Source organism: Nerophis lumbriciformis, linkage group LG08 (genome assembly GCF_033978685.3).
Source record: "Nerophis lumbriciformis linkage group LG08, RoL_Nlum_v2.1, whole genome shotgun sequence".
Taxonomy (NCBI): Eukaryota; Metazoa; Chordata; class Actinopteri; order Syngnathiformes; family Syngnathidae; genus Nerophis; species Nerophis lumbriciformis.
In genome coordinates, this window is record NC_084555.2 from 46,791,456 (window position 1) to 46,806,419 (window position 14,964).

General features: G+C 40.6%; 1 protein-coding gene across 6 annotated transcripts in view; it reads right to left on the bottom strand.

Annotated features, from left to right (window-relative positions):
- trim9 (tripartite motif containing 9) overlaps positions 1–14,964 on the bottom strand; it is a 73,737-nt gene that overhangs the window by 38,260 nt on the left and 20,513 nt on the right. For all 6 annotated transcript variants that reach the window (XM_061969079.1, XM_061969081.1, XM_061969078.1 and 3 more), the window contains exons 2-3: positions 7,204–7,299; positions 6,963–7,085 (exon numbers count right to left, since the gene is read on the bottom strand). In XM_061969079.1, the coding sequence (XP_061825063.1) occupies positions 6,963–7,085; positions 7,204–7,299 (219 nt within the window). The remainder of the gene's footprint in view (positions 1–6,962; positions 7,086–7,203; positions 7,300–14,964) is intronic.

The window sequence follows — 14,964 nt, forward strand, 5'->3', positions numbered from 1 at the left end:
AAAACTCCCTGAGCATTTAGTGGAGCCCATGTGAGCAACATCAGACGTGCACACTGTGGCTACACCAGCAGCACACCTGACTAAATAAGTTCCATCTCCATCCATGTTCTACCGCTTGTCCCTTTTGGGGTCGTGGGAGGTGCTGGAGCCTATCTCAGCTGCATTCGGGCGGAAGGCGGTGTACACCCTGGACAAGTCCCCACCTCATCGCAGGGCCAACACAGATAGACAGACAACATTCTCTTATTATTATAATCAAATGACAGCAGTCATTTCCATGAGGTTATTTTCTAATATAAGTGTTTAGGCCCACTTATAATTACAATAACAAAAAATATTGTTTTTCATGAACTGTGTACTTGTATTGTTTGTCTGGGTGGAGGCCCTGCTTTGGAAATAATTTGTACCCCTTTCAGACATTGCATTTAGTTCCCATTAAAACATTCACATGTTGCACAATGAGATGTAAGCAGGGGATCATGTGTACATTCCTGCAACTTCCTGTTTGTAAAAAATATATTTTTATTAGTATTTATTGAATATACTAACAGCATTTCATGATTAATATTTATAAATTAAGATTCCTAATAAATGACACTAGAATAAGCACACATTTGATTGGTAAATCATAGGGTAACGACCTGGAATGACACTTTATGTGTGGTGTTGGAGTTGTCTGACTTTTTGTGTGGCTTTAAACGCATCACTGGCTAAGTGCCATATGTACATGTGTTGGCGCAAGTGAGAAAGAGCGAGCGGCTGCTGTTGATATAACAAAGTTGCTTTTGGTCTGGTTTGTACTGCAGAAAATGACCACTTTTGCTAGATATAATTTGTTTTACTAATGTTTTGGTGATGTGTTTATGGCTGACAATAAAGAGTTTTGCAGTGCGCAATTGCACAGGCGCACACCTTAGAGCATGGGTGTCAAACTCTGGCCCGCGGGCCAAATTTGGCCCGCCGTGTAATTTCACTTGGCCCTTGAGGCGATATCAAATTAACACTAAAGCTGGCCCGCCGATCCTCCCGAGAGTCTTCCAAACGCCAGCCACCCAGCCAGCCAGCAAGCCAGCCAGCCAGGCAGCCACATAACATGTGCGGCTTCTGCACGCACACACATTAGAAAGCAACGCATACTTCATCAACAGCGATACAGGTTACACTGAGGCATACTTGCCAACCTTGAGACCTCCGATTTCGGCAGGTGGGGGGTGGGGGCTGGGGGGGCGTGGTCGGGGTGGGGCGGGGGCGTGGTTGGGGGCGGGGCTAAGAGGGGAGGAGTATATTTACAGCTAGAATTCACCAGGTCAAGTATTTCATACATATATATATATATATATATATATATAAATATATATATATATATATATATATAAATAAAAGAAATACTTGAATTTCAGTGTTCATTTATTTACACATATCCACACAGATAACACTCATCTACTCATTGTTGAGTTAAGGGTTGAATTGTCCATCCTTGTTCTATTCTCTGTCACTATTTTTCCAACCATGCTGAACACCCTTTCGCAGGTACCCAGAAAGGTTTCGAGTACCACCAAAAAAACTGAATCTCTGAAGACAGTATAAAAATCTGTGTTAAAGGTGTACAAATACTGTTTGTATAATATGCATGTTTATTTTTTAAATGAGGGTTAAGAGTTCAGTACTAAAAAAAAAAGAAAAGAATGTGGCTTAAGTACAGTTTTTTAATTGAGCTGCTGCATTTTTTGGTTGGGTTGTTTATTTATTTTGAGTAACTTCTATACATTTCTAAAAGGGGAGGAATGTAATAGTGATCTATGTTTGTCTGTTGCCATCTCCTGGTGAATGTTGGCTATAGCGTACTGGGGTTACTTTTTGGTTGGCCAACGATTTACGTGGTGTTGCACACCTGACGTCACTCAGGTCCACATGGAGCTGGAGGGGGCGTGGCTTCCAGCTCCGCCTGAATTTCGGGAGATTTTCGGGAGAAAATTTGTCCTGGGAGGTTTTCGGGAGAGGCGCTGAATTTCGGGAGTCTCCCGGAAAATCCGGGAGGGTTGGCAAGTATGCACTGAGGGCAGCCGAATAAAAAACTTTAACACTGTAAAAAATATACGCCGCACTGTGAATCCACACCAAACCAGAACCCTTTGCAGCACTAACTCTTCCGGGACGCTACAAGGTGTGTGTGTGTGGGGGGGAGGAGTTTTGGTGGTAGCCGGGGTGTATTTTGTAGCGTCCAGGAAGAGTTAGTGCTACAAAGGATTCTGGGTATTTGTTCTGTTGTGTTTATGTTGTGTTACGGTGCAGATGTTCTCCTGAAATGTGTTTGTCATTCTTGTTTGGTGTGGATTCACAGTGTGGCGTATATTTCTAACAGTGTTAAAGTTTTTTATACTGGCACCCTCAGTGTGACTTGTATCGCTGTTGATGAAGTATGCGTTGCATTCGCTCGTGTGTGCGTACAGGAGCCGCACATATCTTGTGACTGGGTCTGAACGATGTTAAAATGGATGAAAAGCGGACGTGACGATAGCTCGTAGAGTACGTTAAAGGTGAATTTGTTCAACCTTGGCCCGCGGCTTTGTTCAGTTTTAAATTTTGGCCCACTCTGTATTTGAGTTTGACACCCCTGCCTTAGAGGGAATGTTGAATCCAGGTCAAAATTATGTAGTCCCCTCCCACTCTCCATGACTGAGGTTGCCAGATACGCAGCCGAATCCGAATCCTACTCCGAGGAACTTCAAATGGCAATCGACGAGTCCTACGCTGTAGGTTTCTCTTGTTTATGCTTCTTGCAAGATGGTTTACTAAGTAATTATGCCACATTTTTACTAATGTTGATTTGCCAAATGTATTTGTAAAGTTACATCAGCACAAATTCAACACACTTGTGTACTATTTATAAACACAACTGATAATTGTGTCTATAGGAGGAGTACGGCGTGGGGCTGCACGAGTGCTGCGGTCCCTGCAGCGAGCTGTGGTTCATTGACAGGAAACACCAAGCATTACTGAGACTTTGTCAAGCAGAAAGTAGGCGGTTTGTACACTTTGGAAAGGAAGGAATGAAGGAAGGAAGGATGAAAAGAAGGAAAAAAGAAAGGAGTGAAAGAACGAAGGCTGGAAGAAGGAAGTAAGGATCGAGGGAAAGAAGGAAGGAAGGAATATATGAAGCAAGAAAGGACGTATAGAATGTAAGATGGATGTAGGAAAGAAGAATGGACAGAAGTAAAGAAGAAAGAAGGTGGAAAGCAAGGAAGTACGGATGGAAAGTAGGAAGGAGGAATGGAAGGAGGAAGCATGGAACGAAGGATTGAAGGAAGGATAGAACCAATGAAGGAAGGTAGAGAGCAATGAATGAATTAAAGAAGGAAGGAAGGTGGAAAAGAAGGATGGACAGAAGGAAATAAGAAAGAATAGAAGAAAGTAAGGAGGAAAGAAGATGGAAAGCAAGAAAGGAAAGATGGTAAAAAGGAAGTAGGAATGGAAAAAAGAGGAAAGGAAGGAATGTAGGAAGCAAATAAGGACAAAGGAAAAGTAAGAAGGAAGGAAGTAAAACAGGAGGGAAGGAGCCAGCCTGGAAAAAAGGAAGTAAGTAAAGAAGAAGGGTAAGAGCCAGCCTGGAAAGAAGGAAGGAAGGAAGGAAGGAAGGAAGGAAGGAAGGAAGGAAGGAAAGAAAAAGAAACACTGTAAAAAAAAGCAAGGAATAAAGGAAGGATGGAAAGGAAGGAAAGAACCAAGGAGGGAAGGAAGGATGAAAAGAAAGAAGAAAGCAAGGAATGAAGTAAGGATGGTAAGAAGGAAGAAAGCAAGGAAGGAAGGAAGGTATATAGGAAATAAGAAAGAATAGAAGAAAGTAAGGAAGAAAGAAGATGGAAAGCAAGAAAGGAAAGATGGTAAAAAGGAAGTAGGAATGGAAAAAAGAGGAAAGGAAGGAATGTAGGAAGCAAATAAGGACAAATGAAAAGTAAGAAGGAAGGAAGTAAAGAAGGAGGGAAGGAGCCAGCCTGGAAAGAAGGAAGGAAGGAAGGGAGGAAGGAAGGAAGGAAGGAAGGAAGGAAGGAAGGAAGGAAGGAAGGAAGGAAGGAAAGAAAAAGAAACACTGTAAAAAAAAAAGAAGCAAGGAATAAAGGAAGGATGGAAATAAGTAAGAAAGCAAGGAATAAAGGAAGGATGAAAATAAGTAAGAAAGCAGGGAATAAAGGAAGGATGAAAAGGATGGAAAGAACCAAGGAGGGAAGGAAGGATGAAAAGAAAGAAGAAAGCAAGGAATGAAGGAAGGATGGCAAGAAGGAAGAAAGCAAGGAAGGAAGGAAGGAATATAGGACGCAAGAAAGAAAGAATGGAAAATAGGAAAGAAGGTAGGAAGGAAGGAAGGATGCAAAGAGGCAAGAAAGGAAGGAAAGAAGGGAAAAATCAAAGATGGAAGGAAACAATGAAGAAAGTAAAGAATGAAGGAAGGCAGGATGGAAAAAAGCAAGAACACTAGGAATGAAGGAAAAACAGAAATAATTAAATAAGGAAGGAAGGAAGGAAGGAAGGAAAGAAAAAGAAACACTGTAAAAAAAAGCAAGGAATAAAGGAAGGATGGAAATAAGTAAGAAAGCAAGGAATAAAGGAAGGATGAAAAGGAAGGAAAGAACCAAGGAGGGAAGGAAGGATGAAAAGAAAGAAGAAAGCAAGGAATGAAGGAAGGATGGCAAGAAGGAAGAAAGCAAGGAAGGAAGGAAGGAATATAGGAAATAAGAAAGAATAGAAGAAAGTAAGGAGGAAAGAAGATGGAAAGCAAGAAAGGAAAGATGGTAAAAAGGAAGTAGGAATGGAAAAAAGAGGAAAGGAAGGGTGGTAGGAAGCAAATAAGGACAAAGGAAAAGTAAGAAGGAAGGAAGTAAAGAAGGAGGGAAGGAGCCAGCCTGGAAAAAAGGAAGGAAGTAAAGAAGAAGGGTAAGAGCCAGCCTGGAAAGAAGGAAGGATGTAAGGAAGGAAGGAAGGAAGGAAGGAAGGAAGGAAAGAAAAAGAAACACTGTAAAAAAAAAAAGCAAGGAATAAAGGAAGGATGGAAATAAGTAAGAAAGCAGGGAATAAAGGAAGGATGAAAAGGAAGGAAAGAACAAGGAGGGAAGGAAGGATGAAAAGAAAGAAGAAAGCAAGGAATGAAGGAAGGATGGCAAGAAGGAAGAAAGCAAGGAAGGAAGGAAGGAATATAGGAAATAAGAAAGAATAGAAGAAAGTAAGGAGGAAAGAAGATGGAAAGCAAGAAAGGAAAGATGGTAAAAAGGAAGTAGGAATGGAAAAAAGAGGAAAGGAAGGAATGTAGGAAGCAAATAAGGACAAATGAAAAGTAAGAAGGAAGGAAGTAAAGAAGAAGGGTAAGAGCCAGCCTGGGAAGAAGGAAAGAAGGAAGGAAGGAAGGAAGGAAGGAAGGAAGGAAGGAAGGAAGGAAGGAAGGAAGGAAGGAAGGAAGGAAGGAAAGAAAAAGAAACACTGTAAAAAAAAAAGAAGCAAGGAAGAAAGGAAGGATGGAAATAAGTAAGAAAGCAAGGAATAAAGGAAGGATGAAAAGGAAGGAAAGAACCAAGGAGGGAAGGAAGGCTGAAAAGAAAGAAGAAAGCAAGGAATGAAGGAAGGATGGCAAGAAGGAAGAAAGGAAGGAAGGAAGGAAGGAATATAGGACGCAAGAAAGAAAGAATGGAAGGATGCAAAGAGGCAAGAAAGGAAGGAAAGAAGGGAGAAATCAAAGATGGAAGGAAACAATGAAGAAAGTAAAGAATGAAGGAAGGCAGGATGGAAAAAAACAAGAGCACTAGGAATGAAGGAAAAACAGAAATAATTAAATAAGGAAGGAAGGAATGAAGGAAGGATGGATAGAGGGAAGGAAATAAGAAAGGGTAAAAGAAGCAAGGAAAAAAGAAGAAGGAAAGCAAGGAAGTAAGGATGGAAAATAAGAAAGAAGGAAGGAAGGAATGTAGGAAGCAAGAACGGACAAATAGAAAGTAGGAAGGAAGGTAGGAAAGAAGAATGGAAGGAGGAAGCATGGAAAGAAGGACGGAAGGAAGTTAGGAAGCAAGGAAGAGAGGTAAGGAAACAAACAAGGAAGGAAGGAAGGAAAAAAGAATGGAAGGAAGGATGGGAAAAGAAAAGCTGGAAGAAAGCAAGGAAGCAAGGAGGAATGGAAAGAAGGAACAAAGCAAGAAAGGAAGGAAAGTAAGAAAGAAGATAGGAAGGAAGTTAGGATGCAAGAATGGACGCAAGGAAGGAAGGAAAGAAAGGTGGACTCAAAGATAGAAGAAAACAATAAAGGAAGGAAAGAAGGAAGCAAAGAAGCAAGGCTGGGGGAAAAGGAAGGAAGGAAGGAATGTAGGAAGCAAGAACAGATGAATAGAAAGTAAGAAGGAAGGTAGGAAAGAAGAATTAAAGGAGGAAGCAAGGAAGAGGTAGGAATTAACGATGCAAGGAAGAAAAGAAGGAAGGAAGGAAGGAAGGAAGGAAGGAAAGAAGAATGGAAGGAAGGATGGAAAAAGAAAAGCTGGAAGAAAGCAAGGAAGCAAGGAGGAATGGAAAGAAGGAACAAAGCAAGAAAGGAAGGAAAGTAAGAAAGAAAATAGGAACCAAGGAAGGAAGTTAGGATGCAAGGATGGACGCACGGAAGGAAGGAAAGAAAGGCGGACTCAAGGATAGAAGAAAACAATGAAGGAAGAAAAGAAGGAAGCAAGGAAGCAAGGCTGGGAAAAAAGGAAATAAGGAAGAAAGCAATGAAAGAAGGAAGGAAGGAAGGAAGTTAGGAAGGTAAGAAGGTGTGTAACATGCAGTAGTTTCATCAGTGATGTCATCATGAAGAAGATTTCAGTAAAAAAATGTTTCATGACGTGACTGTGAGAAGATAATCACAATAAATATTCAACAATATTTGTTTACTTACTGTACTCACTTGTGTGACCACAAATCAGTGTGTTGATATAAATGTTGTTGTTCCTCACCTTCAGTTTGTGTTCGTGCTCGTTGTTGACGCGCGCCAGCAGCTGCGCCTTACGCCGGTTGAGAGCGTCGATGAGGGCGTCGCACTGCGCCACCAGACACGCCTCGAACTCCACGCCGTTCTCCTACAAGATCCACGTACACAATACCCATGATGCATTGTTCTGTGACACTTTATGTGGAACTGCAGAGGCGTTCAATGTCAGCGGTAAAACACAGCGCCGGTTATACTTTGGGTCGAACCTGAATGTGCTGCACCGTGTTTCTCAGCTGAACCAGGAACTCTTTGGCCTCGGTGGCTCGGTCGGAGAGTCCGTTGAGAGCCTGAGACAGCTGGCCCTAGGGGAAACACACCGTGTTAGCATTAGCATTGCAGCTAAACCTAAAGCAAACAATCAAGATTCAAGATTCTTTATTATTGTCCATTCTTTAACATGTACAAGACACATAAGAACTGAAATTACATTTTGGGCACAGTCCCACTAAGAGCAGACATACGTTACAGGGAGACAAGACGGGACTGCTGACGGGTCAGCCACTTATGGCGCTCCTTAAAAAGGTGGGAAAAAGGTGATATTGGGAAAGGGGGGAAGAGTAAAACATATCAGTCTAAGTCTGGACCCTCGGGAGGGGGTCCAGACTGAGTCTAAGGGAAAAAACCTCATTTAGCATAACACACATAAACATGTTATATATAATCACAACAACTCGCAACAGAGGGGGGAGGGATTTGGGGCCATGGAGGCTGGCCTACTGCTATAAAGCGCTACTAGCCGTCCATAACCCCGAAGAGGAATTAAGCAATGGTGGTGAAGGCGTTTGATGGGGATGGGGAGTGTGTTTGTATATATGCCCATTGTCTTTGGGTGAAGTGTAAATGTTCATAAGCCCAGTGTCGTTCTGCATGCAATGCAAGCAAAGTTCGATTCCCAGGTGTCGTTGAGGAGGGGAGGAGGGAGGGAGGTCAAAAAGCGTCCATCTTTGAAATTCCTCAAGGGATGATTACAGAACAGCCTGTTCTTGTCTCAAGGCCATTCGGGGGAGTCAAATCATAAATAAGGATTTTTGTTTTTTCTCAAACAGGCATTAACAACGACTTGTCTGTTCTATTCGTCCATGCTGGCTCTCATATCCAAACCTTCCTTTATAGCAAGCTTTTCCATGATGTGATCCATCTTGCAATTCAGTTCAGAAATCGCCACAGACTGTGTTCCTACAGCCCGGCCCAATCCGTCCATTGCGACGAACAGCCTTTGGGCTCCTTGAGTGGCTGCCATCGTCTTACAAATTTTACGATACACAAGAGCAATGCCCAGCCCAATCAGCAGGTGCCCCGCGATCATGGTTCCAAATAGGTATATGTCTTCCACGTCCTCGATGGAAAGGACTGAGAGTCCCGTTAGCCCAGAACACATTTTTTAAATAATTAGTTAAATGTGTCATCGAATAATTGATCATTAAAAAAATTATATTTGAATAAATCATGAAAATAAATAATTAATTAGCTCATGAAATATTTAAATCATGAAATAATAAAACCAATAAGTAATCAAATCGTAAAAAAAATTCATTAAATCATGAAATAATTAAATCAATAATTAAACAATTATTTAATTAAATGAAATGTTACATTCAATTTTAAAAGACATTTTAAGTTTCTTATTTTTTTATTTAGCTTCAATTTAGCAATTTTGACACCAATGCTTATAACGCTAAAAAGACAAAGACCTGTTTTGAAATGTGTCATCGAATAATTGATCATTAAAAAAATTATATTTGAATAAATCATGAAAATAATTAATTAGCTCATGAAATATTTAAACCATGAAATATAACCAATAATTTATTAAATCGTAAAAACAATTCATTAAATCATGAAATAATGAAATTAATAATTAAACAATTTAATTAAATGTAATGTTACATTCAATTTTAATTATAAGACATTTTAAGTTTCTTATTTTTTATTTAGTTTGAATTTAGCAATTTTGACACCAATGCTTAAAATAACGCTAAAAAGACAAAGATGCTGTTTTCAAATGTGATTGTCAGATATACAAAATAACTTTTTGACTGATTTTTATGGAACAATTAGGCTTTTTTATTGTGCTGTCGAAAGAGAGGAATGTTGGACAGGAATTCTACTACTCGGGGGTTCATGTATGTGAAACGGGATCACGTGACCTCGTGGGAACCGCTCATGCATCACGGAACACAACAAGCACCATATTGTATCGTCTTGTCTCTTGTGTGTATCCAAACAAAGAGCTGAGCGACGAGCAGGTACGGTGAAAAAACCCCAAAATGGCGAAAGCTTGTGTCAGCCCTGCTAGCAGCGTTGACATTCGCCACTCAAATTTTATTGCCTATTGTCAGTGAGGGGTTCACCTTTGACCTACGACGTTTGGGAAAAACATGACAGCTGCCGCAAGCATTCCACAGACGGCAACGTCGAGGGCAACAGCTGAGCAGAGACTTAAATGTAAACTATTGTTAGCTCAGGGTTCACATTTTTAAGGGCTTTCACTAACATCCTGTGAGTAATTGTTTTACTTTGAAACTTTACACAATAAGTGACTTTAATGATGTTATAACCAGAGGTGGGTAGAGTAGCCAGAAATTGTACTCAAGTAAGAGTAGTTACTTTAGAGTTTTATTACTCAAGTAAAAATATTTACTTGAGTAAAAGTAAAAAGTATGTTGTAAAAAAAACTACTCAAGTACTGAGTAACTGATGAGTAACCTGTTCGTTTAATGATGACGGCAACAAAAAATGCACAAAAACATAAAAATAGCAATGAACAAATTCAGAGCCAGGAATATCTCTTAAGCAACTAAAACAATAATATATTAAATAATAATACATTAAAATTAGGGATGTCTGATAATGGCTTTTTGCCGATATCCGATATTCCGATATTGTCCAACTCTTTAATTACCGATACCGATATCAACCGATACCAATATCAACCGATATATACAGTCGTGGAATTAACACATTTTTATGCCTGATTTGGATAATCAGCTATGGTGAAGATAAGGTACTTTAAAAAAAAAAAAAAAAATACAATAAGATAAATAGATTAAAAACATTTTCTTTAATAAAAAAGAAAGTAAAACAATATAAAAACAGTTACATAGAAACTAGTAATTAATGAAAATGAGTAAAATTAACTGTTAAAGGTTAGTACTATTAGTGGACCAGCAGCACGCACAATCATGTGTGCTTACGGACTGTATCCCTTGCAGACTGTATTGATATTTATTGATATATAATGTAGGAACCAGAATATTAATAACAGAAAGAAACAACCCTTTTGTGTGAATGAGTGTAAATGGGGGAGGGAGGTTTTTTGGGTTAGTGCACTAATTGTAAGTGTATCTTGTGTTTTTTATGTTGATTTAATTAAAAAAACAACAAAAAAAACGATACCGATAATTAAAAAAACGATACCGATAATTTCCGATATTACATTTTAACGCATTTATCAGCCGATAATATCAGCAGGCCGATATTGGACATCTCTAATTAAAATAAAATAAAAATTAAGGCAAATCGAGCCACAATAACTTAGCAGCACCTCAGTAGGCAGAGATTACAAAGGAAAATAACAAGTTAGCCTTTACGCAAACCATAAACTCTGATAGGTGTGGGCTGCACCTGGGAACACACTGTGCACTTCTGATTGGTGTTTGTATGCATGCGTGAGTGTGTGTGTGTGTGTGTGTGTGTGTTATGGCGTCACATTAGTGAAGTGAAGTGAATTACATTTATATAGCGCTTTTTCTCAAGTGACTCAAAGCGCTTTACATTGTGAAACCCAATATCTAAGTTACATTTAAACCAGTGTGGGTGGCACTGGGAGCAGGTGGGTAAAGTGTCTTGCCCAAGGACACAATGGCAGTGACTAGGATGGCAGAAGCGGGGATCGAACCTGCAACCCCCAAGTTGCTGGCACGGCCGCTCTACCAACCGAGCTATACCGCCCCACATTAGTGCCAAAAATCCGAGCGCATAAAAACTGTTATCACGCGCTGATTCTCCACTTCGTGCGCGCGCGCGCGCGCGACACCCTTTTGCGCGCACGTGGTGCCTTTTTGCGCGCGCGCGGTGCCTTTCTGCGCGGTCTCTGTGTACTCCTGGCATCTCTTCTCGCGCTGTCATGTTTCTTTTTGGCACTTTGGGGGCGGGTATGCTTAGACGGCCCCTTCTTTCTGATTGGTCAGGCGAAAAATGCTGAAAAATGCTCAGAGCCAATCAGAAGTATAGCAGGGCGGGTCATCGTCAATATGTATCAAGATTTACGGAGGAAGAAGTGGTTACAAAAATGTCGCGCGCTGATGAAGGTTATTTCATACCACAGAAACACAATACAGGGTAATACAAAATGTGACCCAAATAAATAATAAGACAACAAACACCATAATCACATCTTTCAGCCAGAACTGGTCCACCAGCAATAACATCCAACCATAACATTATTTTATATTTTCACTTCTTCTTGAACATTTGTTTTCTAATTTATGGAATTTCTTTTGATTCAGCCATAAAATTAATGAAATAATCTTTGAATTTTGTTTTTAAAAAGTTTAAAAATAGCTTTTAATAATGTATTCTGAAACAGTTTAAAATAATCAGAGAACTGACTAACACTGACCCTACACAACTATGTTGCACAATTAAGTCTTTCTTTTTTTAAAGCGAAAGAGGTAATTTCAACAGGTACAGCATCCTATGTCATATCTACATGTAATAAGATTTGTAAGAAGGCAAACCGTTTGTAAATTGGTCGAAAACCGAGCAAGTTATGGTAATTTAATTAGTACATGTACCATTGACATCAATGTAATGATTGAGGCTAGATGTCCGAGGTAAGATGGCAACAACGTTGCTACACTGGAGAATGATTGATCAAATGAAAAATGCTCACAGCCAATCAGAAAGGAGGGGCCGTCTAAGCATACCCGCCCCCAAAGTGCCAAACAGAAACATGACAGCGCGAGGAGAGATGCCAGGAGTACACAGAGAGCGCGCAGAAAGGCGTCGCGCGCGCGCAGAAAGGCACCGCGCGCGCAAAAGGGTGTCGCTCGCGCGCACGAAGTGGAGAATCAGCGGGCGATAACAGTTTTTATGCGCTCGGATTTTTGGCACTAATGTGACGCCATAGTGTGTGTGTTTCTGTCTGTCTGTCTATGAGGCTGCAGTGCGTTAATAAATGTCCCCACATGATGTACATGTGACAGTGATTCATAGCAGGGAAGCCAACATCAGCCTACGGTGACAGCCAAAATATCTACTAACGTTACTTATCGCCATGTGCTTCCTCAAATTTGACGTTGAATTCATGTAAGCTGAAATGTCCACTTGTTTGGGGAGACACATATGACAACGCATTACATAACTCATAGCTGTTTTTTTATGTGAGGCCAGGGGTGTTTGCATTCGTTGTTGTTGCTGTCAGTTGTTTGCCGCTGAAACTTTATGTGCAGTTAATCATGTGACCGCCTGGCTCTGTTTGATTGGTGAAACGTAGTCCAAACGTCACCAGTGACTGCATTTGATTGGTGAAACGCAGGCATGCGATAGATCCTACTTTGAAGGTCTGTCTGACAGACCAAAACAAACAAAGCGTGCATTAACAGATCGATAAAAATCAGTAGCGAGTAGCGAGCTGAATGTAAATAAATGGAGCGGAGTAAAAGTAGCGTTTCTTCACTATAAATATACTCAAGTAAAAGTAAAAGTATGTTGCATTAAAACTACTCTTGGAAGTTGTTAGAATAATTATATTATATATATTATCACACTAACTTTAGTATGCTTAAAGTCCGTTGCTTTAGTTATTTAGCTATTGTGCTCAAGTTGGACTTTTCTAATCTGTGCAAGGACAAAGACTTCTTGTCTGAGGGGTGGCCTCAGTCGTAGATGTTATCTTTGTTTTAGCCCGCTAACAGCCAAGGACTTCAAGGACCTCAACGAAGATAAGATGACAGCACGCAGACAAAGTAGAGACTTCAAGGACCTCAACGAAGATAAGATGACAACACGCAGACGAAACGGGGACAAGGCGAAATCACAAGGCCCCCAGCACATTCCGTCACATATCGTGCGTCCTGGACCTGCTTTGCATAATATATGTGACCACTCCTTTTAGAGGCGGCCTTGGTATTGTTGACTGTGGAACTCCTGAATAAATAGAGGGATGCAGGAGCTGATCCTTAGAGCGTAGGGCGAGACTGTGACTAAGTGTTCAGATCCATGTATTCTCCACATGAGCTAAATTCAACTCTGTCTCTGATTGATTCCTTGCTTCTTGTCTGATTAATAGATGTCATCAGTGCTTGAACCTGACAGAAGTACAATGTATCCCAAAAGTTACTCAAGTAGATGTAACGGAGTAAATGTAGGGCGTTACTACCCACCTCTGGTTATAACCCACCACTTTGTAAAAAAGAAAAAGAAAAAGCAGGCTTCGCTACACATCTTAATTAAAAGTCAACTATTTGTCAGGCAGTTACAGACATGGGAGCTGTAGACTATACCAGTGATTTTCAACCGCCGTGCCGTGGCACACAGTGTGCCGTGAGATATCGTCTGGTGTGCCGTGGGAAATTATGCAACTTCACCTAATTGGTCCAAAAAATGTTTTTTGCAAATCAATAATCATAATAACGTGCCGTTGTCTAGTGCCCGTGCTGTGTAGAGCTTGGCAGGGTAATCTTGTAATACTCCATATCAGTAGGTGGCAGCAGGTAGTTCATTGCTTTGTAGAAGTCGGAACGCGTCGAGGATGGTTTGTCGTGATCCCAACATGCAGAGCACAGCGGGAGACTGCGTGCAGGTAAAAAAGGTATGGAACGCTTAAACCAAAAATTAACAAAAGGCAAGTCCCGCTAGGAAAAGGCACTAAAGCATAGGGATGGCTATGTAAAACAAAAGTAAAACTGAACCGGCTACAAAGTCAACAAAAACAGAATGCTGGACGACAGCAAAAACTTACAGCGTGTGGAGCAAAGACGGCGTCCACAAAGCACATCCCGTACATGACATGACAATCGACAAAGTCCCCACAAAGAAGGATAGCGTACGCACAACTTCAATAGTCTTGATTGCGAAAACAAAGCAGGTGCGGGCAATAGCACTCAAAGGAAGGCGTGAAGCTTGCTACAGGAGAACGCCAACAAAACAGGAAGGGTCACCAAAATAACAGCGCAAGACAGGAACTAAAACACTACACAGAGCAAACAACAACAAACTCAAAATAAGGCACGACAACCTGGTGGAGTTTCATTTTTTAACCTTTTAACAGAGTGTTGCTAACCAAGAATAATGTTAAAGTATTCATATTCTCTTCTTTTGTGCTCGTTCCAGTGCTGTTGTTTTTAGTTTTAGTTTGTATCCGATCAGAATTCAGCTGGCTTATGTTGCCTGTATGAAATCTGACTGAATCAACAATGCACTGTGAGTGAACGGGCACACATACAGTGTGATAGACAGTTGCGATAGCCAATCAGATGGCGAGTTGTTGTCAGTAAGGCCTTCTAGGTCAGTGTTTTTCAACCTTTTCTGAGCCCAGGCACATTTTTTTCATTGAAAAAATGCGGAGGCACACCACCAGCAGAGAACATTAAGAAATGAAACTCAGCTGCTGATATTGAAAGTAAAAAGTTGTTGTTGCAATTGTTAGATATGAATTCAAACCACAACCAAGCATGCATCATTATAGCTCTTGTCTCAAAGTAGGTGTACTGTCACCACCTGTCACATCGCACCGTGACTTATTTTGAGTTTTTTGCTGTTTTTCTGTGTGTAGTGTTTTAGTTCTTGTCTTGCGCTCCTATTTCGGTGGCTTTTCCTGTTCTGTTGGTGTTTTCCTTTAGCAGTTTCACGTCTTCCTTAAACTCTATTCCCCGCACCTGCTTTGTTTTAGCAATCAAGACTATTTAAGTGGTTGCTATCCTTCCTTGCGGGGACATTGTTGATTGTCGTGTCATGTGTGGATG